The sequence below is a fragment of the Molothrus ater genome, chromosome 3 (genome assembly GCF_012460135.2).
Source record: "Molothrus ater isolate BHLD 08-10-18 breed brown headed cowbird chromosome 3, BPBGC_Mater_1.1, whole genome shotgun sequence".
Lineage (NCBI taxonomy): Eukaryota > Metazoa > Chordata > Aves > Passeriformes > Icteridae > Molothrus > Molothrus ater.
The window spans coordinates 59,081,506-59,108,932 of NC_050480.2; the positions used below are offsets into that span (position 1 = coordinate 59,081,506).

Genomic DNA, 27,427 nt, shown 5'->3' on the forward strand with positions numbered 1-27,427 from the left:
AATTTATAGATTTCCTTTACTGAAATTTGTATAACTGAAACTTGCATTTGCAAGATATGATCACTGATCTGCACATCAACTTTGGATAAAAAGTTGTATCTATTACATGCATCTAAGATTCTTTGAACTCTCTCTTGCTTATATTTTTTTCTGCTTTCAATTTACCACTTTTCTATATTAGTGATTTTTCTTACTAAACTGAAGGTGAAGCTGTCAAGAAAATTAAGTGGTTACTTCAGATGCCTAGAGGAAGTAGTCATCTTTCCTGAGGAGTAAGATTTTTTGAAAGTACCAAACAGACTTAAAATTCCCTGCTCCCCATTTCAGAAGTCACTCATGACTTCTACTTTCTTGATTTAGCCTTCCTACTTGGGCTACTAAATGTGGTCGTTTTATAATTTTGCTTCTGTGAAAGCTTTCTGATCTTCCTGAGTAGAGTAGCTGCTGGACAATTGGATTTTGAATAAAGCTCTGGATTCTTGGGGAAAAAAATCAACAATGCCTTCACTCTTTGCTCGGTGCATACCTTCTTTTCTCCCCTCTCCCTCCGCTCTTGGCCTTTGCCGAGCTGCGGGAGTGCCGGAATGGGGCCCCTGGAGTGCTCCACCACTGTCTGCGGGGACAATGGCCACAGTGTCACCCAGGCCTACACAGGGGCTGCCGATGGCGTTTCTGTGGAATGGCAGTGCTGTGTGGCATCTACTGAAATCTGTAGGATAAGCAAATGCAAAAATTCCTATAAGCTGGCAGACCTTTGAAAAGGCCATGTTGTGGTTTCTATGATAAATGCCACAAACAGCAGAGCTGTCATGAAGGAGTTGGTTCAAACTGGAGGCTGCATGCCAGTCATGGTCAGATTTTAACTGTGGAAAGAACTTCTCATCTCCTCACCCCTAAGCATGTGGTGTGAGCCGTCTGCTCTAAATCTGTCTCCTGTCAGCAGGAGACAAAGATTTTCCTTAAAACCTGGCTCACAGAAGTAGAGCCTGGACCTGTTTTCATTACTGGCACTACAGACTTACAGAATGTTTACATTCCCAGTTTCAGGTACAAGAATCACAGAATGATAGAATGGTTTGGGTTGGGAGGTACCTTAAAGAACTTCTAGTTTTTAAGCCCCCTGCTTAGGCCGGGACACCTTCCACCTGACCAGGTTGCTTAGAGCCCCATTCAACCTGGCCTTGAACATTTCCAGGGATGGGACATCCACAGCTTTACTGAGCAACCTGTTCCAGTGCCTCACCACCCTCACAGCAAAGGATTTCTTCCTAATACCTAATCTGCACCTACTCTCCTTAAAGCCATTACCCCCTGTCCTGTCACTACGTGCCCTTTCCTTCCCTTCTCTCTTAAGCCCCCTTTAGATGACTGGAAGGCTGCTGGAAAGGTCACAAGAAGAACATATCAAACTTCAGGAGTGACTGCCATTTGCTTAAGCTCTAGTAATACTGAGCTCCCCAAGTAAGCTTGAAAGTGGCCATTTTAAAATGCTTTTTAAGAAAATGGTAAAATGATGATCAGTCTTCAGTTACTATATTTATAAAGCAACAGACTATAATACGTAAGCTAACCTCAATAAACCTTCAGGTTTTTTTCCTTTGTTACTGACTTCCAAAAATAATATTTTTAGGAAAAATAAACTTCTTGAAGATTTCTTATTATTTATCTAATTAATTTTTTGGGTACTGAAATTCCAGAAATACATGGATAGAAAGCAGCCATCTTATTTTCTGCCTCTTGAAACAAACCACTGCAGTATATAGACAACTAGACATGTTGCATTATGTTCAGCTTCTGCTTGCATGCTGCTTCTGCTGCTCTGAGTGGTCTGCTTGTTCTTTTTGTCTTTTGAAAATAACACACTTTATTTTTCAGTGCATTCAAATAATGGGATTCATAAGTCATTGAGATGTATACCAAAATGATAAAAAATGCTAATGTTAACATTGTAGAAACTATATTAATTTTTAGAAGATAATACAGAAAAAGTTGGCTCAGATAAAGAAGCCTTCTGCTATTTAAAAAATGAAGATCCAGAAAAACCATGACTATTTAGTTACACTTAATAGTGCAAAATATTTAAATTTTTTAGGTATTGTATTTTCCCTGTGTACTTATATTGTTGTTGTTTCAGGTTTTGAAAAAAGCATTAAAATTTCACTGTTTTTTTGTCAAGGATATGTATAGCTTTGAAGTATGGTGAACAGTCTTTGTAAAAAAGCTTATCGTTTTATAATCCACTTTATGTATATTTTAAATTGTCCTGAATAATATCATCAAATAACAGTACCTGTAATTAAGGACCTTATTGATTTACTTATCTTAATTTTCTTTTTTTTTTCCTTATTCTTCCTTTTTTTTTTTCCCTCTTTTCCTACCCTCCCACCTCTCAGAAAAGAGCAAAAGGACAAGTGCTGTTTGATAAAGTATGTGAACACCTCAATTTACTGGAAAAGGACTATTTTGGGCTGTTGTTTTATGAGAATTCAGAGCAGAAGGTAAGCCTGTATGAGGGTTTTGTTTGTTATTCATCACTGCCACTCACTTCAATAGTTCAGTGAGGTATATTCTATTAAATGTTTACTATTTCAAACACTTGAGTAAATTTTGCTGCCTTTTCTCATAGATGTGTAAGAAGCTTTGTTTGTGAGCATGAAAGGAATCTAGCCCGTAAGTCTGTTATGACTAGACCTTTGAGTTCCTTTATTATTAATTTTAAGTTTTAAAGAAAATTTTTGGCCTTTGTAAAGAGGCCGAAGGTGGTCCATCACTGGTATTGGATGCTAATTTTACAAATGAATGGCATTTGAGATGACTGCATTTGGAAGGATTTCTTAAATACCATTTGGTAACTTCCATCTTCTTTTGCACTTGCTTTTTTGTTGGATGGTTGAGCATATCTAGATTGCTCAGCTGAGGAAAATCTTAAATCAGTCAGTGGTGAGTGCTCCATTAATTACCAAAACCCAAGTTATCTTTTTAACATCTTAACATTACAGGTTTGGGCTGGGCTGCCTGTTGCTTCCTCCATGAACTAAAGATTTATGTGTTGTCATCTTTTTCTTCAGAAAAAATCAGATGAATAATTACAACATGAAGCTGGAAAAATTGTATTTCTTATTAATCTGTATTTGCAGTAAAAGCATCGTTACATCATACTGCATCTAAAAGTTACTGCTTTTTTTCTGTCATCTTCCTCTTAACAGTATTTTTAAAAAATTAAGTGTAATTTTCTGATCTGAATAGGTCTGAATTTCTAGCAACTTCTATTCTGATAAAGCTTTTTTCTAGAGTTAGTGGTTTTGGTGCAAAGCTTTCTGTGCAGTATTGAGCAAAATACTTAATTCCTCTATATTAAAATTCCCCATATACAAAATGAGCTTGTTATAGCATTACTTAGATACTTAATTTTTGTTCTTGATTTCTAAACCACTTCCAGACGTAAGAACTTCTTTGGTGTAGTGATGAACATCTCTGTTGATCTTCTAACTAATATCACAATCTTACCTGTTATTTTCACTTGTTGCTTTATTTGTGCTTCTCACTATTGAAAACTGTAATGTATATACACTATAAAATAACATAAAACAGCAGTCTGATCTCTGGCAAGAGAGAAAAGGTCTAATACTAGACCTGGGATCCTTGACTTGTATCAGAAAACAGCCCACTGAGTAGATGCCAGGAGATAAAATACAGAGCTTCAGGGTTTTTGAAAGTTGAGCAAAAAAGTCAGAATTGGTGTAGGCTTATGTATTTTTTTTTCCTCCTCTTTTTTTTCTTTCTTCTAGTTAGACTAAGACTTTCTTGGTATTCTTCAGTCATTGGAATAGAGAAACTGAGGTCCACCCTTTAAAAGACCCCATCTGTTTTTTCTGTCTTTTTTCTTGGAGATACTAAAAACTTGACTGGATATTAACCTGGGCAACCTGACCTAATTCAAAACTGGCTCTTGAATCACACTTGTACCAGTTATGTCCAGAGGTCTCTTTCAGTGTGAATGAGTCCTTGAATTCCTTATCCATTGACTGTGAAGGTGATACTGTAGCAACACTCATAAGTATTTACATAAACTAAGAGGTATTTACATAAATTGAGAAATATCTGATAATGGGGTCCTTATTCAGAAGTAGAATAGATTACTTCTCACTGAGTTATGGACAGCAGCAGGCTTTTATTTAAAAACTTCTGGAGAAATCTGGTTCTTTTTGTTATGAAGACTAAACAACCTGAGTTGCTGGATTTTGTCTTCTTCATACAAATACATCCCTAGTGTTATTTGAAGAAACTTATAAATTTGCTAGGAAAGAGCGTTTTTTTATTTCACATCTCCTACTTTCTCAGAATTTTTGCTGCATTTAGGACGCTCTTTTTTGTTCACCTCTGTATGAGTTACTTTTTAATTTGGTACCAGATCTTTTTATTTTTCTGTTATGACTTTGCCTTTTTAGATTAAAATGCCACAAATCCCTGACCTCCAGGCCAGTCAGTACTAAATGCTGAATGATGTGTTTTTCCCATTCTTGTGCGCTTATCAGAGCCACCCATTTATGAGCCAGCTGTTGAATGCAGCGGCAGCTGTGGCGTGTGGCAACTGAATGCCAGGCACTCTGTTGAATTAGAGCTGCTCCCCAATGCCCCATCGGGGTACCATTGGAGGAGCAGTCCCATTAACTCTTCTCCATGGGTGTTCTGTGCAGCTGGGAGAGAGGTTATGGCTTCCAATCAGAATAATTTTTGTTAGCTTTAATACACATTTCAAAACTATTTAGGCCAAATTAGTAATTAATGATTTCTTTCATTTTTTGCAAATGTTAAATTTATTAGGCTGAAGTTTATTTAGAGATTTCATGGCATTGCACCCTCAGAAGTTCATGAATGCTCCATTCACACTGTAATTGGTCTGCAGAAGTGTTAGAAAGCTTCTGCTCTTATGTTTTGGGTGCCAGCTGGAAATGCTGCTTTTCTGGATTTGTACAAAATACTTTTGTACTGGTAGAGAACATTTTGTTCTTTGACAATGCATTACTTTGTCTCATCTATAACCTTACCATTCACAAATTAAACAAATAGATTTCTGCCTACTGGAGCAAAGTAGTGTGTATACACTTTGTCTTTTGTTTTGAAAGACAGACCTGTCTATTCTTCATTAAGAGCTCTAATTTAGGGTAGATTCTTTTGTGGTGTTTGTTTTTATCCATGACAAAAGGCACAGATGCAAAAAACCCCCACCCCTGTAATTGTGCCTATAAATGGAATATAAGCATCTGATTTTATTTGACAGAGCAGTAATGAAAGGTGGTGGCTACGTGTGCTTCCAATAAGCTTATTTCAGGCTTGGAAAAATCAGAAAATGAACTTTATAACTTGTGTAAAGAAGGGATTATTCTTATCATCTTGCAGCATAGTCTGTATTGTATGTTCTTTTCTCCTGCTTTGTAGTGATAAAAGATGAAGCACTGAAAGTATTATGTACTCAGAAATCCTATTTTTCTGTTGTAGTTATTCCATGCTATATTCTCTATTTATTTAGTTGATGCTGTGTCTAAAATGTAAGGATTTAAGATACTTCTAGTTATTGTAGTTGCAAGAATATGGCTGTGGGTAATTTCAGAATGGATTCCTTGCCAAAACTGAAAACCTAGGATGATAGCTGTAGCTGAAGTGCATCTCAGTTTATAAATTATTTGAAGACTTACATTGTCTTCCAGGGCCTTTCCATGTCTATGTTCTTATAACAAGAAGACTGACTTAAGCATTATAAATGGTATCCATGATTTTGTAGAAGTGCTTTCTAACTCCACTTTTGTAGAAGTGCTTTCTAACCCTTCCTTTGTAAAAATGTTATGGACTTTGCCTTCTCTGGAAAAAATATATCTATGGAAATGTAGAGATCCCAGACAAAGCAATAAATGTGAAATTATTGGGGTTTTTTTAACATTACAATTGTAATAAATTATAAAAATGGGGATTTGATTTTCATTTGTAAATAGTATTCATCTAATATGCACATGGTGCACTGCTGATGAAATCTACTTGGACCAAGCTCATTTACAACAGACAACTTCGTGTGCTAGTCCATATTCATAGGAGGCATATTCTCTGTCAGCAGGGGTAATCTATGTTAAGATTTGCACTACTGCAGAAACAAAGTTCCACATCCTCCTCATTCACACAGATCTGCAAAACTAAACTAGCATTTTTATGTCTTCTTGAGAGAAGATGGACTTTGGGTGCAAAAGCCCCTAATGGAGACTGGGGGATATGGTATTGGGAAAGAGTGTTGCATCTGGAATTTGTTTGCTATAGACTGAAAAAGGTGGGTCACATTATACCCAGGATGCTCTGCTTTGCTGAGTTAGGTGAGAAACATTGGTAGAAATAAGCCTTTGGCAACATTTGTGCTGGCACTGAGGTATTCCCTCAGACTTTAAAACTGCAAGTACCTGCAGTGGCCTGTGAAAAAGCAGATATTTTCCTTGGCCTCACAAGGCAGTATCTAACTCTTCCCTGCATTTCATGTCTGTCTTTGAAACATTGCAAAACCTGCTGTCAGTATGCATGTTTCTTCCATGAGTGTGCTTGTGTGTGTGTGGCCATGAGAAGTAAAGGTTCAAACTCAGTGAAGGAAAGTCTCAGTAATTGTAGTGAAAAGTTTTATGTTCCTAGTCTCTTAACCTGTTTTATTAACATGTATGGGTAAAAGCAGTAAACAGGATTGTCTGAGTTACCAATGAATATATGTTACAGATTCCTTAGTCTCACTTCCAAAAGTTAATTTTTGGATGATCTGTCACAAAACAGTCTCTTTGCACACATCACTAGTAACTGAAATGTAAAAGCTAATGATTATGTTGTACAGATTATATCAAAGTATTTTTGGTATTGAGGATTTTAAATGCTGGCTGTGGTTTGCTTGTTCATTTTTTTTTCAGAACTGGCTAGATTCTTCGAAGGAAATTAAGAGACAAATTCGAAGTAAGTACTTCTGTATTCAGATGTTATGCTCCCTTTTTTTCCTCACAGAAATATTCTTCATTAATTTAGTAGCCTGGATGTTGATTGCTTACAGCTTTAAAATAATTTCTATCTGATAGTGATGTATTCATCTTCAACAGGAAACAAATCTTCTATTTCCATCCTGTGTCCAAGTAGAGGAGAGGGAGCCACTCAGAATTATGCTGTAGAAGTTAATGATTATACTATAATTTATGTTATTATTATATCTTTATATTATAATGATTAATCATAATGTTATATTGGAAACTAATCAAATATAGTATTGCCCCAAAATTTTCTCTTGTTGTGTGAGTAATAGTTGATATTTTTGCATCCTGAAACCATAGATGTTTTTCAACTTCGTGCTGATAGCTGGTTATTGGATGGAGAATGCCATCATGCAAAGATGGTCATGATTGTTGTCATAGAACTTCCTTACTTTAAAGAATCACCAGAAGAATATGAATTTACAAAAAGAGAATTAATATGTTTTATAGAAAATGAATATTCTTCAATACTGATCAGTCCACCACTGACTTTTTTGATAATATCGATCATTTTCAGAATGGAGATGGCATAGAGGGCATAATCTTGGAATGTCTCACTACAATACTTTTCAGACTGAATCTGCTTGAAATGCCTTTCTATTTCCTATACTCAGTACCTGATGAGTAATTTATTTTACTATGTTTGCATAAAGCTCTGTCAAGCTAGCTGGAGAGAAAATACGGAGTAAGTATGGAGAGTAAATCTAGGTGATACTCTGCCTGAGCCTACATATCACAAAATTAGTGGCCACTAAAATATGCTAGATAGCTCCTACCCTTACTGAATGTATTGTCATTGCCTTACTCATTTGTGGCCAAACTAGGGTTTTTGTTGTTTTTTTTAATGGAAACCTTTTGGTAGTACCTCATAGGAAAGTGGGGAGAAGAGGCTGATGATAATATTTGCAAGCCTAGACTTACAACACAAGAATTTAAGCTAAGAAACTGACTGTACTTGTAATTAAGAACAGCAATGTGTTATTTATAATGACAAACAGATGATTTCTTTACTGCTATTAACTCCACATTTAAGGGCAATAGTTAGTTTTTCTGGAAGTCATAGTGGTATTAATTCCTTTTTCTTCACATCTTTGCCCATTGATGAAATCCCTTAATAGGAAGATGTGGTTTATATTCTCATTATAGAAATGAAAGTTATAGAAGTGTCCTTGGAAGCTGTTTTTTTGATCCAACATGCTCTTGTGTAAGCAAACTAGACCTATTAAAATTGTGAATGCACTAATATGCAAGTAGCACCCACACCTTTAATTAAGGAAAAGTTACTGGTATTTGAACTTCTGCAGGTCTTCAGTGAAAATCTATTAGTTGTCCAAATATGCAGGCTAAAGGCTGTTTGGTTTGGTTTTAATAAACAACAAAAGATGGAGGATGTTGCTACTTTTTGTATCAACTTTGCTGATACAAATGTTGATATCTTTTTGTATTCTGTAGCACTTTGCATGCTATCTAGCCTACAAGTTTTAAGTGTAAGAACTGACCTGAAAATTTTTTGGCTGCACTAGACAAAGTTCTTCTTAATACTGTATTGTATGCACTACAGAAATATATGTTAAGGGGGTTTGATTTTCCATACAGCATGAAGACCTACATTTTATACTGGAGGGGAAGTCCATTGAATGTTATTGAATGAGGAATCATGATGGGATGGGTTTTTTCCTCTGGTCTATAGTATTTCAGAGTTGATAGGCATAATTAAAAAAAAAGCAAAGTAAGAACAACATAATTGTAAGGATTTTAAAATGATGCTTGCTTACACCTATGTGCAAGTAATTAGTATAGTGTTAGTTGTGTTCCTCAGCATTAGTCTATTAAAATTTCCAGATATTGGAATCTTACTGCAGGCACATTTAATCCTCCAGCTATTTAAGTATCAAGGAATGAGACTTTTTTCAGGCTTAATTCTAAATATATTTCTCTTTAATCAAGAATGGAAATCCTGTGTACAAAAATACTCATTAAATTTAAGATACCTGTAAAACCTATTAGTGCATTTGAAATTTGGAAATTACGAAACTCTTGAACCTGAGATTAGCTCAGTTGGATAGAGCTTGGTGCTGAAAATCAAAAAAAGCCAAGGTTGTGTGTTCTCCTCTATGGGCCATTCACTTAAGAGCCAGGCTTGCTGATCTTCATGGGTCCCTTCCAACTCTGAATATTTGGCGATTTCTTTTTCTCTTGTATGGCACAAACTGAAGCACTGGCATGCTGGATAAGTGTAGTTGGATAAATACATTGATCTGAACACATAAAGGTGACACTTTCAGAAATGTAGTTCAACACATTAGTTTGCAACATAATATTTACAACAATCTCTATCTCTCTTAAATGTGAGCAACGCCAAAACTCTGCACATTGGGGATGTATGTACCACCTGTGACTGGGAAAGATGAAATAAGAATCCTGTAGTCTTCCCTAAGTCATGTTCTGCAGGCTGTCTCTTCCTGTGTCACAGTCCTCAGCCCCTCTGTGAGATTTCTTACTTGTACAGGTTGGCCTTTGGCTGGGCAATTATGTTGGATCTCAGCAATTACTGATGTTACTTCAGCTAATGAACATGATCCACAAATTACTGTCTCTGTTCTCAGGGCTACAAAGGTGACAAAAATCTTGTTTGCTTTCAGCCAGCCTGATCTCTTCAGGAAAATGAATTCTTGACTTTTTTTAACTCATGTACTTGGCTATCCACTGGCATGTGTTAAAACCTCTAATTACTTCTTTCAGGGACAGGTAGGTAATTACATTTCTGTCACTATCTTTTTGAAAATTGGTACATCTCAAGTGGATTCAGGCTTTTGCAAAACTGAGAATCACAGGTAGAATACTGTGATGGTACAAGCAATAGCAAATGACCTTGAAAGGGTCAAATCTCAGATTACACAGAGGATGAGTTGGGTCACCTTTATACAAAATTCAATTTGAGAATTTATCTGTTTAACCCAAAGATAATATTATGTCAGTTAAATGTTTTTCTAGCCTACAGTATGGTTAGTATTTTTACTGCAAAAATACTTCCATATCACATATTCTGTGTTCTATATCTTGTAAGAAATGGAGAGAGTTCAGATGTTCTGAGAACAGAATAGGCTGGGGAATTAAGAGAAGTTTTAATTAATTAGGAAAGAGCGTTTGCATTTTAGGTGCACAACGCTGGCTGTTTGATTTTAATGCTAAAAAAATGTATGGGTATGCTCAGGCATCAAAATATCTCTTTATGCAGGTCACTTCATGCAGGTTCACTTTATTTTGTATCAGTCTACTTTATATGTATTTAGCTATATATCTCTAAGAGTTGTAGCTAATTTTATCTAAGGTGATTACACTAGAATGTAGATTGTTATTGTTCAAGAGAACTAAGTACGTGTGCCCAGGGAAGGGTTTTCTTGCAAAAGCTGACATACAAGAGATCATGAGTAAAAGCCAGAAAAAGCCTTTACTGGAAAAAAGCCCTCACTGATTTTTCCCAGTTGAAATAGGATGAATCATGGTAATTGTATGCTGCTAGCTGGTTGGTTATATTGCATTCTTTACTCTAAGAATGGGCCTAAAGTTGCCACAGAAGCATTTTTTGATGTAACAAGCTGGCTAGAAAAATTTTTGACATTTCTGTAGCCCATACTACTGAAAATCAAAACAGAGAGCCTTATCAGGGACAGAATGCTAAATACAATTTTAAATCAGCTCTGGGGTTGATATTTTTGTCTTGGCTACCAACTCTATGAAGAGCCAGCAATAATGTGCATTATTATATGAGGACAACTATGATTATATGCCTTGTTTGTGCAGCTATAAAAAGTCTGCTTTAGTGTGAAGTAGAAATATAGGCTGTGCACATTGTAATAAACTTGCTACTCTTTATTTAGGGGATATATGTACTTTCAGCAATCAGGTAAAATACATGCTCACCAGCTGTCTAGAAAATATTTAGTACAAAATCAACCTCAATATTTCTTCAATAAATTAGCAATTCAATCAGTGTAAGTAGAGATATGATTTTTTTACAAAGCCTACACACTCAGAGGATTTATGCACTTTTTTGTAGAGATTATAGTTTTTTCAGTTTTTTTTTTTCTTCAAACCATACCTAAGTCTCCTGTCTGCAGTGCTTTCTGAAAGTTAACTGTAGAAATGCTGACCAGAAAGAGCAATAGTTAAACAGGAATTCATATGTGACTAGTGTAACTGCAATTTTAGACCAGGAAAAACTTGAAGGTTTAGTGCTGGTGTGGAAGGACACATCCTTCATCCATTTCTCCACAGCTCTGTTAACATGACAGCTCTCCTTGAATGCTTTTTGTATAGACATTTTGGCCCTATTGCTCATACTGATCACTTTCGTTTACCCAATATCAGCATCCTTCCATTAAATTATGCTGACTCCCTGTGAGATGATGGAAGTAGGTTAATCTGTTCCATCTCTAACTGTGTTTGTTATGCTGTATGTATTCATTATTGTTAGACTTTTTTTTCCAAGGTATTTTTGTCTTAATTTGCACTGCGTTGCAGTAGGCAATGCAATGATAAATGAGACCTCATTTAAGGGTCCTGCCTTATTTTGTACACAAAATTGTACAAAATCTTGATAACTGGGAATGTTAGGATACACTAAAACCCAGAGCTCTCAAAGAGAAATAGTGGCTTAGCAGCTAGGTATAGAATGAGGTTCACACTTAAACAAAAATTGAAGTGCTTCAGTGAATAGCCACGTGTGAAAAACCAAAATAATTTTTTACATGTTGGAAGACATTAGAAATTCTGACACACCTCTTTACCTTTAATATATATGGAGTTTCAAAACAGTTTTGTTTTTTTATGAAAGTAGCCTTAAATAACATCAGAACTTTTTTCTAGCATTGTGTTGACAGTGGCATTTTGGTATTTTTTTGTTGCTGCAGAAAGACACATTTTTCAAAGCATGATTTATCTGTGCAATACAGATTTCTTAAATAATTTATTGTCCAAAATACTAACATTCTGAAAATGTATTTTATTTATTGATGTGTGACTTAGCTTCCAAATCTTAAAAATTTATTCAAAAACAGAGCTATGACTAAAAGCAACATTTTATGCTTTTTCAAATTATTAATCTAGTTTTAGGCATGCTTTTGCTTAAAAAAAATGCATATGTTATTAACAATTCTAACATATGAAAATTTAAATATCACTGTTATTGTAATTGTTTAATGTGGTGTTTACCAGAAACAAATTTTAAAGTAGGAATGGTTAATATTTCTGTCTTCCACACATTCTCAATGAATAATTTATTATCTTTGTTATACACAACAACACAGAGCTCATTTTGATATCATGTTCACAGTTACTGTACAGTCTCTCAAACTAAGTGTAAACAGAAGGAGACTGTTAGCCTTGGAAGAGTTGGAAATAAATACAAATTCAATGCAAGTGCCTTTGAACACATAATATCTTAGAATTGTTAATATATTATGGTCTTTTTCAAATTAAAAATGTCTTCTGATATTTGTGTAACTTACTGTAAAACATTATTTTAAAACAATTTTTAACATGCTAATCTTTCATTACATCTGTGGATCTCTCCCTGCTAATGAAAATAATCCATGCTTCTTAATAATGTATAGTAAAAAACAGAAAAAAAACTTCCTTCATGATTTCAGCAATTAAGATTTATTCTACTTTCTAACATGTTTCAATAAAGTTTTTTCTTTGCTTACTTGAACTTAATTGAGATTAACAATCAGATATTTCCCATCTTTAGGTCTACCTTGGATATTCACCTTTAATGTGAAGTTTTATCCCCCTGATCCGTCACAGTTGACTGAAGACATCACTAGGTATGCGCAGGTCCTAATTTTAAACTTTAAATTACTGTTAGTCTAATTTAAAAGCCACAGAGAATTTCTTCTTCAGTTTCTGGCTACTGTACACTATAGATATTCTTACATATATCAACTGCTTTTTGGAACAAGGTTGAAAAGGTGAAATGAAAACTTCCAGAAAAAACCTGAGCAAGAGGAATTTTTAGGTGGGGATATGATTTGTGCAGCAGGTAAGATGTGAGTGATAGTACGTGAAAGAAGCTGGTGGTTTATTGTCAGACTGCTGCTTTATTATGAAACAAATGAGGGCACAGGCATCTTGAGCAAAGCTCAAAGGATCCAAGATACTTCAGTAATACTAGTGGATGAAAATGCAGATTTACACATGTGCTTTAAATAAAGCCGTAAAACATAATAAAACCTGAAAATAATTATCTTCCAAACATCTTAGATAGAAAATACTTGGAATGTGGTGGATACTAAGCACCTAAAAGTAGCATTGCAAGGCTGATAACTGGGGATAGAATGCAGGGAACTAATTCATTTTTCTCACAAGCTACAGGAAACCTAAATACTTTGGTTCAGAGTTAGCTGACTCTGCTGAGGCAGGATATATGTTACTGCTACATGTTGCATTGGATCACCCTTCTGCATGAAATAAGATAGCCATGCAAGTGTGCAGCTAAAATATTGCTACAGATATTTGTAGCATCCTAAAAGACGTTGAGTACAGAGTGTATTTACAAGAATTTGTGTGTGTTTTCTTTGAAAATTTTCAGTGGGTTGGTTGGTTTTTCTATTGCGTGTTCAACTCATAAAAACATTTTTTGGTTATATCTTCAATCTAAGTTTCACTAGTTTTTTAAACATACATTAAAAAACATCTCTGCTAAGGTGGGCATGTCTGCTGATGTTTAACTTGTTAAATTTGGTGGAATGCTGTATACAGTACCTGAAATATTGAATTGTAATACTACTTGGTTTAAGAAAGCTAATTATGGTTTCAGTACTAAACTAGATTTCTTTTCTGTATTACATGACACGATTAGCTTGTGAATTGCAAGGGATATAAAAGTTGGAGTTTCAAAGCCAAAGGAAAATGCCAAAGAAATGCATAGCTTATATTTTAAAACCACAGGCTAAACTGAACTAAACAGTTCCTAAGTCAACTTCTGTTTAAAACTAGTTAGCTTTTTATTAATTTATATTGGAAATCAGAATTTTTCCTGCTTTTCACATTTTTTATGAAAGTAATATTGACCCTTAAAAATCAAGTGAAATTTTCTGTGTGGTAATACTACTCAAATAATATAAGGTCATTATTAATGCATTAATCTACTTTAAAACACACTTACCTTACATGCATCTTGATGAATTCTGCCATATTTCTCATTATCTGCCATAGGTAACCCTTTCTTTGTTCTTCTTTCTCTTGGGTTGTTTTTTTCTCCTTTGTCTTGCAGGTATTTCTTGTGCCTACAGCTTCGCCAGGATATTGTATCTGGCCGACTGCCATGTTCTTTTGTGACTCACGCCCTCCTTGGTTCATATACCCTGCAGGCTGAGCTGGGTGATCATGACCCAGGGGAGCACAGCAGTGATTATATCAGTGAATTCCAGTTTGCACCCAATCAGACTCAAGAAATGGAAGAGAAAGTGGCTGAGCTACACAAAACACACAGGTATGTCAGGTACAGTGGGTTTAAAAGAAGTCATCATGCTTTGTCACATTTATGTCAGTTCTCCTAAGAGTATGTGTAAATCTGCTGAGGTAAACTTATTGTTACTTTGGAAATAGTTTCTTATGTAACTAAAAACTCTTTGGTGTATTTAGAAAGTTGAGTTTGAAAATAGTAGTTGCACTAAGGTCTTGGTAGAGAACTTTTGGAAAGTATTTTCATATGAATTTGTTTGAGCAGTATACATCTGTTTGAATGAGTGAAGGTGGAAATCTGTACTCAAGTAAAATAATATGCTATGAAAGAACACTTTTCCTGTAGAGCAAAAATGCTCTTGATGCCTTATAAACTGAGGTTTTTCTATCAGTCTGAATTCCAGGATTCCACTCACTTTTGACATTCGGTTTTTTGCCAGTAAACTCACAGCTTGTTCAATGGTTTTAGGGGCTTGACTCCAGCACAGGCGGATTCCCAGTTCCTAGAAAATGCTAAGAGACTTTCCATGTATGGAGTGGATTTACATCATGCCAAGGTATTGGGGATTGGGTTTGTTTGGTTTTGTTTTAGGATAAACATGCTAAATATTAAAGAAAATACTGTACATATAGATTATTTTTTTAAAGTCATATGCTTAATTATTGGCTGTAGGCCTTTATCTTTTGGTTATAATAATTACTCAATTTACAACTCTAACATCAGTAGAATTTATATATAAGTTTATTTAGTGCATAGATATGTGCAGCTTGGAAATAACATTTTACTCCTAAGAGCAAATAAAGACATTTAGAATGTCATATTTTCTATGCCAGGGAGATGTAGGGCCAATATAGTAAAGCCTGTGTAAAAGAAAATGTAATTATTTTCATAGTATCTTGAGAGTTAAAAAAAGTATGGTGGAAGGTCATGGGGGAGGATTTTGGTGCTTTTTCCACTTCCAGGGGTAGGTCAAATCACATTTTTATTTCAAGTGGGAATTTTTTTTTTTGTTAAAACCTCAGAAGACAAACGAATAACCTCCTCTCACTCCCTCTCATAAATCCAGAATCTCAAATCATTAGGAAATTTAAGGTATTGTAAGCGTATCAGTCTTGCATTTAAAAAAGAAAACCAAGAATTTTAAGTACTGGAGAAACATGGTTAAATTTTTTGTTAGTTCTGCCAGTGAAGCAACTCTATGATGACTGTGTTGGCATTTGACGTAGTTGGTCAGTTGTTGGAGAGGACATGAGATTCTGCTGTATGGTGTAGTGTATCAGTAAGTGATTTGTTTTGTGGCCTGTAAAACTTGCATTAAATGCTGTCAGTGAAAGAGAATGCTCAGAAACCTGTTCATTACCTCCTCTATCTTTGCTGGAATAATACGTTACTGTAAAAGATCATCTTGATCACCAGCTTGTTCAGACTTCCACTGACTGCTTTAAGTGGGACAGGCCTGGTTTTCATTTTTCTTCTTTTAATATTTATTGAAATTATTGCTAGCGCACACACTGGCTATACCTTTCCTGCTTTTCAGTTGTTAACTTAGTCCCTATTACCAGAATATTGAAGAATTTCCCAGAACTGTAGCATATGAATGCCAAAACCATTACTTAGAGTCCAAAGTCTTTCCTATAAAATTAATGTACTTGGCTATTTCTAGTTTTAGAATCTCATTGTCAGAGTCAGGTTTGAATATGAAACATGTCCCAGTTACAATATTCCCTCAAGGTATGTCAGCAATAATTACTTGTTTGGAGTGTTATTGAAGTGATTTTTATGAAATTGTCTCATACCTGGTAGGATTCTGAAGGTGTGGATATCATGCTGGGTGTGTGTGCTAATGGCCTGCTGATTTACAAAGACAGACTCCGGATCAACCGCTTTGCTTGGCCAAAAATTCTGAAGATTTCCTACAAGCGAAGTAATTTCTACATCAAAGTCAGGCCAGCAGAAGTAAGTAGCACCTTTCAGTCTTGATTCTTTTGTGAGTTCATTTCTGTCCAGCAACAAGAAAATATCCTCATTTTTTCCACAGCTGTCCTTATAATCTTATGATATATTCAAACAGAACTTATGAGTGTTTTTTCCTCTTCAGATTCTAATGATTGTATTAAACACCTGTCTTGATTAGCAAAGGCAAACCAAGAAGATCTATTTTATTTAAGTATAATTCTTTTAAAAGGCTGGAAATTCTGATATTTTTAAAAAAAAAATTTAAAAAATCTTATGAAGTCTTATGGCAGGAGTATTACAGCTTGATACAGTAATGGAACGATCTGAACTCTACCTCTTAATTAATAGCCAGCTTAAGGAAACGGATTCATTTATTTGTGGATTCTTTCCAGGTGGAACAGTTTGAGAGCACTATTGGGTTCAAACTGCCAAACCATCGGGCTGCTAAAAGGTTATGGAAGGTTTGTGTGGAGCACCATACTTTCTTCAGGTAAGTGATAATTCTCTCCTTCCCCCACTTTGCAAGGTACACTTACATCTTTTTTTTAAAGGGTGGAGAAAAGTAAAGATTTCCCCCTTCTTTGCCCCTTGCAGTATCACCTTTTAGATAGAAGATACCCTGACAATAATTGACCCCAAATTACCAATTCCTGAAGTCTCAAGTACAATTAACTGCTTTATCAAAACTGTCAGAGTGCTAAGAGGATGGAACTAAACAAGTAGTCATGGAGCACTGGAGGTATGCAAGAACTGTCTGGCCTCAGTCCTGTGCCATGTGCTCTGGAATCACCCTGCTTGAGCAGGGAGGTTGGACCAGATGACCCACAGTGGTCCCTTCCAATCTGATACATTCTGTGATTTGTGTGAAAATTTCCCGAGAGACTGACTTTTCAGAATGACCATCTAAAAAGCCCTTATACATCATCACAGAAGCTCCTAGGGCTTGACAGTAATCTTCATTCAATTAATTTCAACATTCTGCTGAGTGTAAATGCTTCTAGCTGAACTTTTCCTTATTTATGAACTAGGTTGAGTTCACAGTCATTCTTCAAAAAACAAAATCACTTTAAACAGACTACTTGTTTATGTAATAATCCATAACATCCTATGCATTTTTTCTCCAGCAACTGAGGAGCACAGAATTCTGAATTGGTCATTGAAACTATGATCTATTTGTAAATGAGCACCTTAACAAGAGGCCAAGAGTTGTTCCTCGTCTACTTCCTTCACTGAAAAGGATTTTGATGTTGTTTGATTTTTATAACACACATTTCATGAGTGTGTACATATGTCCCCTGGAGCCTAGGAGTCACAGATTTAGGCTGAATCTCCTATGAACTGGATAGGCATTGAATCTGAGTTTTTTCTTCAAAGCACAGTACCTAGGGTGTGTAATGGTGAGCTTTCTCCTTCAGCAGCCTGTTTGTTTTTTAAAAAAAAATGGTTGTGTTTTAAAGTAGATGCAATCCTGTTGCTGACTAATTGCTAGACAGAACTTCAGAGAACTTGGGGACCAGGAAGCCTAAGCAGATGATTACTGGAACTATCTCATTGGATGGTTTTCAGTATTCAGATTTTCATTGATTGTAGCATGTTCTTGAATGCAAAGGTAGAATTTATGCTGAAATTGCCAAATCTCAGCATAAATCAGTCCAAATGCTTAATTCAGAAGCACTTATTTTTTAAATCTTGATCAGAGATTTTTTTTTTCATGTTGATAGAATTAATTTATTAACACAGTCCAGCATTCAATCCTTATTGAAAATTTGAAGTCTGCTATGGCTGGTGATGTCTATTACCACAAATAGCATGCAGTTCTGTCCACAGTGAAAAGCTTATTAATACTTTTCAAATAACTCACGCAGTGATTTGTTTTGTTGGTAAGATGTATTTTCTAGTTTTATAGTAATAAAATAGATCTGAATAAGGAAAAAGCAAATCTTCTGAAAGTCAAAAATCCTAAGCTGACAACTACCATTTGCAAGTCTGAAAGCTTTCAGAAGCATTAATAGCTATGAAATAACCTTACTAAAGAAATACTGACATAATAAAAATAATTGGATTTTTTTCCAATCAGAAGTGGCTTTTCCTAACCAGGAATGACATTATAACAAGAATTATGTAACAAATACTTGAACCGTTCTGTAAATCTATATACTCCACTGATGTCATCAGGGAGAAAATCCTCAGAAGCTCTCATCCCGATTTAAAAACAGTAAAATAAAGCCAGCTCTATCTCCCTTCAAAGATAAAAAGCAGAAAGCAATTGCTACAGTCCAAGAGACTTTAGGTCATCCAGAGCATGTGTAAAGCTTGTGTATGATGCTGCAGTAAATTGTATACAGTTTAGATGCATATTTATAGCTCCCAAATCTCTTAGCATGCCCTATATAACATGGTAAGATTCCTTGTGTTGTCTTATGTAATGTTTCAGTTTATCTCAAATAGTCACATTAAGATCTGTTTTCTTATAATGTATAGAAAATTCACTAGTATATGAAGTTATTTTTAAAAATTGTAATGAACCGTATTGAAAATTACTACCAAAGGGCATTGTATTCACTTGTTATCAGCTCAAACTTAGAGGATTCCAGTAGCATTTTCAAAGAGCAGCAATCTCCATAAAAAAATGCAGTCAAACCATATATCTACATAAAAATTTTGAAGTAAGCTTAGCTGGCAGCTCTGGATCTTAACCAGTGTCTGCAGAAATGTGCTTTTATTTCTGCTTTATGAAATTTTATTTGACATTTTCATAATTTTTTTCCTCAGAATGTCTTAAAGTGGTAAAAGCACAGTTTTCAGTTATTTATGTAATTAAACCTGTAATACAAAAATCCCTTCAAATGCCCTTAATCAGGACGTAATTAGTTCTCTTGTTTTTTCCACATTAAGAGATTAAAAGTTTATCTCAGCAGGGTGCAAGATAAAAACGGCTGTTAGTGCTACAACCTTGCCAAGAATGGAAAATCAAGAACTGAAGGAACCTTGGAAAAACCCTTTTAGCCTTCTTCCTCTTAGTACATAATGCTCTCCCTCTTGGAAATAATGGGGAGAAGAACTAGACTTGAATTGTTTTCTTTATAAATGTTGGAACAAATTAAGATTTAGGTGCATGCATATGCATCTTAGACATGGGGAGCTGTATGCTTCTGGCTAGTGCCCAGTAAACATCCCCTCTTAGGGAAAAGGGGGAAAGGTGTTTTTAAGATTTAGATTTACTTCTCATTTCCTACTCTGATTTGGTTGATAAGGAATTAATTTATTCCCAAGTCTAGTCTGTTTTGCTCATGAGGGCAATTGGTGTCTCCCTGTCCTTATCTCACCCATAAGCTGCTTGTTACATTTATCTCTCTCTTTTGTCCAGCTGAGAAAAGGGGCTGTCTTTGGTGGGGCCCTGTTATCAGGCATGGTCATCTCATTATTCTGTTTGCTAGGTATCTGAAAATTCTTCAGTTTTGCTGAAACAGATTTAGAATGATTGTTGTAGTCTTCAGAACCCAGTACCAGATACTGCCTTAACATATATTGGATCAGATTCCACTGACACAGATACTTCTGTGCAGGTGCTCAGAAGAGGAGAACAAAGTCAGCAAGTTTGACCTCTTGCTTGCCCATCTGTGCCACTCTCAGTACAAATGGCATGTGAATTGCTGGTTCTGTTTGAAAGAAGTTGATGTTCAGTAAGCTGCTCATTCTTTGCAAATTCTTAAATCAAGAAGCTTTGTCTGCAATAATCTGCAATAGTTTTATACAGAGAGTAGGCCATGATGGGTGAGCATGTATTTACAGCATTACATTGATCCAGGAAAAAAACTTCAAAGGCCTTTCCAGAGAAGTGGGGACTGGAAAGAGTTCTCGCAGTGATGACTGTTTGTCTTCTCAGCAAGGATGGCACTAGACCCTCAGTGTTGCAGCTGATGGTCAGATTTCAAAAACAAAGTACAAGCAATAGGGTTAGATGGTTATAAACTTGAAGTCCTCATACTGAAGGAAATTCAAGGATGTAGAAAGGACCTGTCTTCAAACTCATGTGATGGTGGTACAGAATCAGCCAGGTTGGAAAAGACTTTGGAGATCATCAAGTCCAACCTATGACCTAACATCATCTTATCAGCTAAACCATGGCACTAAGTGCCACATCCAGTCTTTTTTTTAAACACCTCCAGGGACAGTGACTGCACTAGCTCCCTGGGTAGCCCATTCTGGGCTTTCTGATAAGGGCTCCAGCACTTACTGTACAAACACACATACCCAGCATTAACAGTACATGTAACCCTCTTTCTCACCCTTTCACAATATGCTTCTTCGCCCCACTCCTTATATCCAGCAAACATCACCTATGTAATTTTACCAATGACACTGTAAAGAAACTAGAGTCTGAATGTAAACTTGTTGCTGTTCGGTAACAACTCTCCAGTCTTCTCAATCTTTTTTCACTTGATACTCCCTTTTATAGAGCTTTGAGATACCATTCCCTAACTTTGTGGAAGAGCTGCTGTATTGGTACCTCAGAATATAGGAAAGGCAGTAGAAGTGGAATGTATAGTTTTTACTATAAATAGCATTCTAAGGAGAGATCTGAGAGGTATTCTACATGACCTATAATGGCTTCAGCTGTCTACAAAAAATTGAAATTTAACCAAGACAACACCAAAAGATAGGAGTCCCAGAGTCTTAGTCATACTGTGGAAAAATGTGATGGTTATCAGCGTCACTCCAACTGCAAACAATAAATAACATGCATTGTTTGAAAGGTCTTTGAAGAGCTTACAGTAGAATCCTTTCTTGGAGAGCACAAATTATACACTGTGAATGGAAGCTGAAGTACAATAAGTAGCTTCAAATTACCTCATTAAATACTTAAAATAAAGCCTTTTAAACTGACTTTCCTCATATTTCCCTTTCAGACTTCTATCACCAGAACAGCCTCCAAAAGCAAAGTTTCTGACCTTGGGTTCCAAGTTCCGCTACAGCGGCCGTACGCAGGCGCAGACCCGGCAGGCCAGCAACCTCATAGACAGACCAGCTCCGTACTTCGAACGCACTTCCAGCAAACGTGTTTCCAGGAGCCTTGATGGAGGTATGGAATTTGAGTCATTTTTTCAGTGTTGTGATTGCATTGTGTTGTCACTCTGACCTGACCAACGTTTGGAAATGTTAACGCTATGGAAAGTCACTTGACAGATTTATGAATTTCAATTTCTAAAGCTACTTTAGGTAGTTGTCAGTATTAGGGTGACCTAAACTTTAAGTTCAGTCACTGCCTGAATGGTATGGCACTGCTGTGGATATATGGAGCTCACTATATTGGGTATGTATACACTACTCATGCCTTCTTGAAGGCCTAGGCACACACTACAAGCTCTTTATAAAACTGTTTGGTCTGTGGCATCTTTTGAGATCTGGGTTGGCCTGAGCATCTCTAAACAGAAAAGGCTGAACGAGTTTGACCTTCTCTGAGCAGGGGTTTGGACTAGCTGACCTCTTCCAACCTAAGTTAGTCTGACTTAGCAAAACTTACTTGTGGAGCCTGAGTAATGTATACCCAAGAAATGCTCTATTTGCCATCCATGAAGGGATCAGAAGATTAGGTTGCAGAACTTATAGAGGCTCCCCAAAAGCCTTACATCCCAAATGCCACATTTCCCATTAGCTGGGCTTGGCTTAGCATCTTAAGGGAGTCTCTGGTGTGAAGCTTAGACTTTTGAAAAGAGGGTATTCCTCAAATGTACTCCAAGAAACACCTCTCCCTCTCAACTTTCTGCACCCAGGCTTTGTAAAGCCAAGGCATATGGAGATATTACAGAACATTACTAAATGAATTAAGTTTTTATCCAAGTTTTATTTATTAAAACTCCTTCATTTAATGAATTCTCTTTTTGATTACTACTATTTTGATTAAGACAGTCATCAGGATTTAAAAAGAGAGCCATCCATGCTATGCTGAGTCAAATAAGAGGAAGATAATTTAAGGCCTTTCACTCTCTTGTGCTTTGACTACATTCAAGTATACATGCTTAGTACTTCCCCCTTCCAATTCTGCAAGCATATAGGGAGGAAAGTTCTTACTTTCACTGAGCTGTTGGTGCAGTTTCGCTAAGGTTCCAATGAAAAATACTGTGACAATTATATGCATAGTTATTTCTAGATTGCATTAAAGCAGTCCTCTCAAATAGTGAATTTCCACAAAATACTCTTTTCATATTTCTCTCTCTTTTTTAATGGTGATTCATACACCCAAAAGAACAATACCTTCAATTTACCTTCCAAGACTAATCAAGAAGTTGATAAATACTTGTCTGATACAGTGAGGGTCTTTTCCATACATAATAAGTGCAAGTTTTATGACAGGCTGCACTGCTGTTCATATCAGTGCAAGCCAAGAAGCTGAAAAATACTGTATCACTCACAATGTATCAATACTAGCCTGTATTGATCATTGATGATATAATCATAAAGTGCTTTTCCTAAGAAGATTTAAAACCAAAATGTTTCAGCTTATCCAAATTAGCCAAAATTATTTTGTTCTATAATAGCTCCCATGGGTATTTCAGACCAAAGTCTTCTAAGAGACTTCTCTGCTACTGGAGGGCAGGCTGCTGGAGATAAAATCATTGATCTTGAAGCTGCTGGTCAGGCCAAGTTAAAAGATGGTGGCAGAGAAGAAGATGAAAGTCCACTCAAAACTCCACAATTAGAATTAACTCAGGATGGAAAGGTATGTCTGACTTTCACACCAAAATTATTTATTCATGTGAATGTGTGCATCCATGTAAGGTTATTTAGTGTCTATCAGTTCTGAGTATCATACAGAACACTATATTAAAATATTAAAGGAAAATTGTCAAGTGCTTTCTGTGTGTTTAACTTAATGTAAGTGTATGTAAGCAAAAGAGAATACAAACTTCTAAATGGCACTGACCTAGAGTATCTTTTATTGCTGTAAATCTAATTTAAATGTTCAATAAGCTTGCATGAGTTCTCAAAAAAATGTTTCAAAGGGTAAATCATGTTTTATTCACTCTCTTAGTTTGTTTAGACTTGAATAAAAATGTTAATATACCATGGTTGTGTACACTCTACAAAGTTTGGTATATTATGATTGAATTTAATTACCATAGGTAACAATTTTGTTTTAGTAGCCATTGCTGAATTATTTAATCCTTTAAAAACTTATGCTGAGGTATAGATTTCTGTGAAAAGTTGAGTACTGTGATCTGTTCCTGTTGCAAATGTTTGCTTGTCTTGTTTGTTTGAGCTACTGGGGGAATAGGTCAAAAAATTTAATTTATATTTTGTATGATTTAAAGTAAAAGTTTCCTCCCAAAGGGCCAGGTAAAATCTGCTGCTCTTTCTCTCTTGGAGATCATTTCTTTTTCAGCAACTCTCCAGAACTTAGTTTAATATTTAAAGAGTAATTTTGTCCTCAAACATTTTTGAAAGTTAGCTACCCATTTTATTCTTGGTGAAACTGCTGAGTTTGTCTGTGCAGTTCATATGTTCCCACTGCATTCAAGTGTAGGAAGAGAACAAACACCATAGCGCATTTTTTTTTTGTTTGCTGGCAAGTTGAAATAATTTTGAAATAGATGAGAAAAAAGGCAAATGCAGTTTCTTTATGGGAGAAAAATGATAAAATGAATTACTATGTTTTGCCTTTGGGCTTGTTAAAATTGGTGATTCCCCCTTGTGTTCAGAATGGTGTATCTTTCAGTATTTTAACCAGAACAGCAGTGGAGGGGAAGGCAGTATTTCAGGACGTTGTTCCAGGAAGCTGTTCAGTACAGTTTTGTTACACATGCTTATTCTCTGAACAGCTTTTCCTCTTTCCCCTGGTGCAGATGCTTCTTTTCCTTTCTGGTTCTCTTTAAATCTTAGAGAAAACTGTTATAAACCCAAGTGCCAGCTTGTCTTTCATGTACTACACTGTCCTCTGACCTTTCTGCCAAAGCTCTGAATGTCTGTCTGCTTCCATCTGTTTTAAGTGACTATTACAGTTCAAAAGTGCACAGTTCTTTACAGCCTCAGAACAAAACATTTGTAATGGGTTCCTTTCATAATCCACAGAAGTAAACAAGTTGGATGCTTGTAAAACACAGCGGGATTTTTATTTTTATTTCTATTGCATTAGTAAAGCTATCCCTTCTTCTGTGTAAAAGTTTTCACTAACTAATAATTTCTCTTTTTTCCCCTCTTCATGTGCCTTCAAACTTGCATTTTTGTTGTGCTTTCATTTTCCACTGTGCACAGAATTTTTTTCTTCAGCTCACTCACGTACACCCATCACCACTGCCCATCCATTCTGTGTCATCCCATCTCACAAACTTGTCACCTGTCCCTGAGATCGACATGCTTTCAGATATTTCAGAGGAGGATCCCTTTGAAGAGCCCCTCCTTACCATTCCAGACATTTCAGAGTGCAATTCCATGGAACAAACATCAGATCATTATAAAACCAGAACAGCTTCACCAATTAATACCTTTGAATCTGTGAGACCCCTAGCTAGTCGAGGCTCCCCAGCTGTTGAGGGAAGAATCCATGCCAATGACTACAAAAGCACTGAGCTGTGCGTCTCATTCAGCTTCTTCAGATGCCTTTCTTTTAGTGTCCGTTCGCTGCTTGATGAGGATGGCTATATTACTTTTCCTAGCCTTCCTGATGTTTGCATTTCTTTCCTCCCACCTGGCCTTCAGCACTATATTCCTATTACCTCTCCTTCCTTCATACCTTCTTTTCTCCTTGTCTTTGTCCTGCTTCTGTCTGCTTTCCAGTCTATTCCTTTTTCACTCACATTTTCCCTTCCTCTCGCTCTGTCCCTCTGCTACCTGGAGCCTAAGGTGACTTCCTTTAGTAGCTCTAATGGCAATGACCTGAATGACAAAGCAGAGGAAGAGGAGGTGTGTAATTTTGCTGCTTAAATGTTGACACTTGCACATTGCATTTATGCTTTTTCTCAAGAGGCTTGCTCAGTTTTGCACACTTCCTAGTTTAGAGGTGTGTCTGTGTACATGCCTGTACATACATATATAAATACACAAATGCACTTGTGTATATCTGTATCTTTTTAGCATTTCTCTTTTGTGAAAAATTGCCATTGTAGGATTTTTACTCAATAGATAGCTCATGGTTTTTCTGCCTAATTTCCTACAGCATGCATAATCTCATTGAATTTCACAGATACTGAGCTGCAGCTGGACTTGCATTGTAGTTCAAAATGTTAATGAGCACATAAAACTGAATACTGAAAGTGCTCGGTGTAACAACAGAGATGTAATTTGGTACTATTTGCAAGTTCTGTTTGCACTGTCAATTGGTTTTAAAATGCCTGTCTCCTGCATGCATTGACTGGAATGCACATCTCTGAAGTTCTGTTTAGATCTGAAAAATGAAATTCCTAAAAGCTGAATTCAGAAAACTGTGAATACTTTAAAATCAGTGTTTTGACTCAGATGTTTCAGCTCTACAAGGGTGTGTGCAAAGCTGAGTCTGTCCAAGGCACTTTTCTTTTGTTACATGCTTTGATTAATCTCTAGCAGCAGTTGAGACTGATTTCGTTCATTAGCTGGGATTGCAGGTTATGTTAGACTATGCCACTGAAATCTGAGCATTCTTTGGAATACACTGCTATAAAGTGTACAGAAGCCTCAGTCACACCAGTATGTTGCTCTGATCATCTGGAGTGGCTGACAAACTGCCTCCTTTCCTTATGTCTGCTGCACCTGTTACAGCAATGCCACTAGAAAAAGGTCTTCTATTTTGATCCTCAAAGAAAATACTAAACCAATTATTATAGAATCAAAATAGAGGCAGATCTGTTTAATGTTGAATTTAACAAAGTTTGCTAAATAAATGTACATATTAAAGACTTGCTAAATATGACACAATGCCATTATAATATCAGTCTAAGTATAAAATAATGAAAAATGCGACTTTAGGATTTTCTCCATTTTCCATAGCCTAATCCAATCAATAATTTTTAGTGTAGTTACAGAAAACAGAACCCCAGATAAGTCAGAAATTAATAAAAATGTTATATGTACCATATCATTCACACAGAATCCAAAATGCAACAGTATGAGCAGTAAATCCATCTTCAAATGTATAGATTTGCACAGTGTTGACTTGTAAATGCATCTTTTCCCAAGATTACCAGTTGATATTTGTACTTGTGGAAAGATAACTGGGAAGTGGTTCACCTTTTAAAGAATGCTGTTCCTTAAGGCATTCAGAATACTTGGAGATAAGATATGAAGGTTAGCTACAGAAAATTGCTCACAGAATGAATTGCAGTTTAAGAATAAATATATTCACTTAACAAGGGGTGTGTGTGTGTGCAAATAATTCATCCCAAGACAACAACATTCCTAAAATTTAAGACAGTTCATAAATACAGTGTTTAAGTGTTTGACTTGAACCCTTAACTCTTTTCCCAAAAGAACTCCTGGATTAGATTCCATTTTCCCATCAGTTTGTTAGAGAATTTAAGTCACTTATCATAGAAATTATGCATATCATTTTTGTTTGTTACTCATTCTTAAATTTTCACCTGGGAAACAATAAAAAGTGCAGCAAGAAAGGACACAGTGTGAAACTTCCATTTTTCATGCCACTTATGCCAAAAATTACTTCAGCCATTCTACAACAATGTAGGTGCAAGAAGACCCAAGTCGCTTAATTTCAACATCTGGGGCCGAAAAAGTAAAGGTCTGTAAAATCCAGCACGCTTTGCAGCATTTACAAAGAGATGAAGCCTCTGTGTTAGTCTGTAAGCCAGTGTTAACACTTCCTTTTCTTGATAATTTGTCACGCGCTCACACAGGTGGAATACGAAGAGGAGGAAGCACAGCAGAAGGTGCTTGGTTGCTCTTGTACAATTGAACCTGGCTGTGGCTGCCTGCCTTGTTAGCACCCTACATTTGCTGTGGGTTTTGTCTGAGTAGTGCCTTTTCACCTCAC

At 36.1% G+C, this 27,427-nt stretch overlaps 1 protein-coding gene across 1 annotated transcript in view; it reads left to right on the plus strand.

Moving 5' to 3' along the window:
• EPB41L2 (erythrocyte membrane protein band 4.1 like 2) overlaps positions 1-27,427 on the plus strand; it is a 108,719-nt gene that overhangs the window by 59,689 nt on the left and 21,603 nt on the right. Inside the window, 11 exon segments of the mRNA XM_054514141.1 lie at positions 2,394-2,498; positions 6,933-6,975; positions 12,796-12,871; positions 14,320-14,538; positions 14,980-15,067; positions 16,315-16,467; positions 16,860-16,957; positions 21,378-21,550; positions 23,007-23,188; positions 24,721-25,368; positions 27,291-27,323. Coding sequence (XP_054370116.1) covers positions 2,394-2,498; positions 6,933-6,975; positions 12,796-12,871; positions 14,320-14,538; positions 14,980-15,067; positions 16,315-16,467; positions 16,860-16,957; positions 21,378-21,550; positions 23,007-23,188; positions 24,721-25,368; positions 27,291-27,323 — 1,818 coding nt within the window.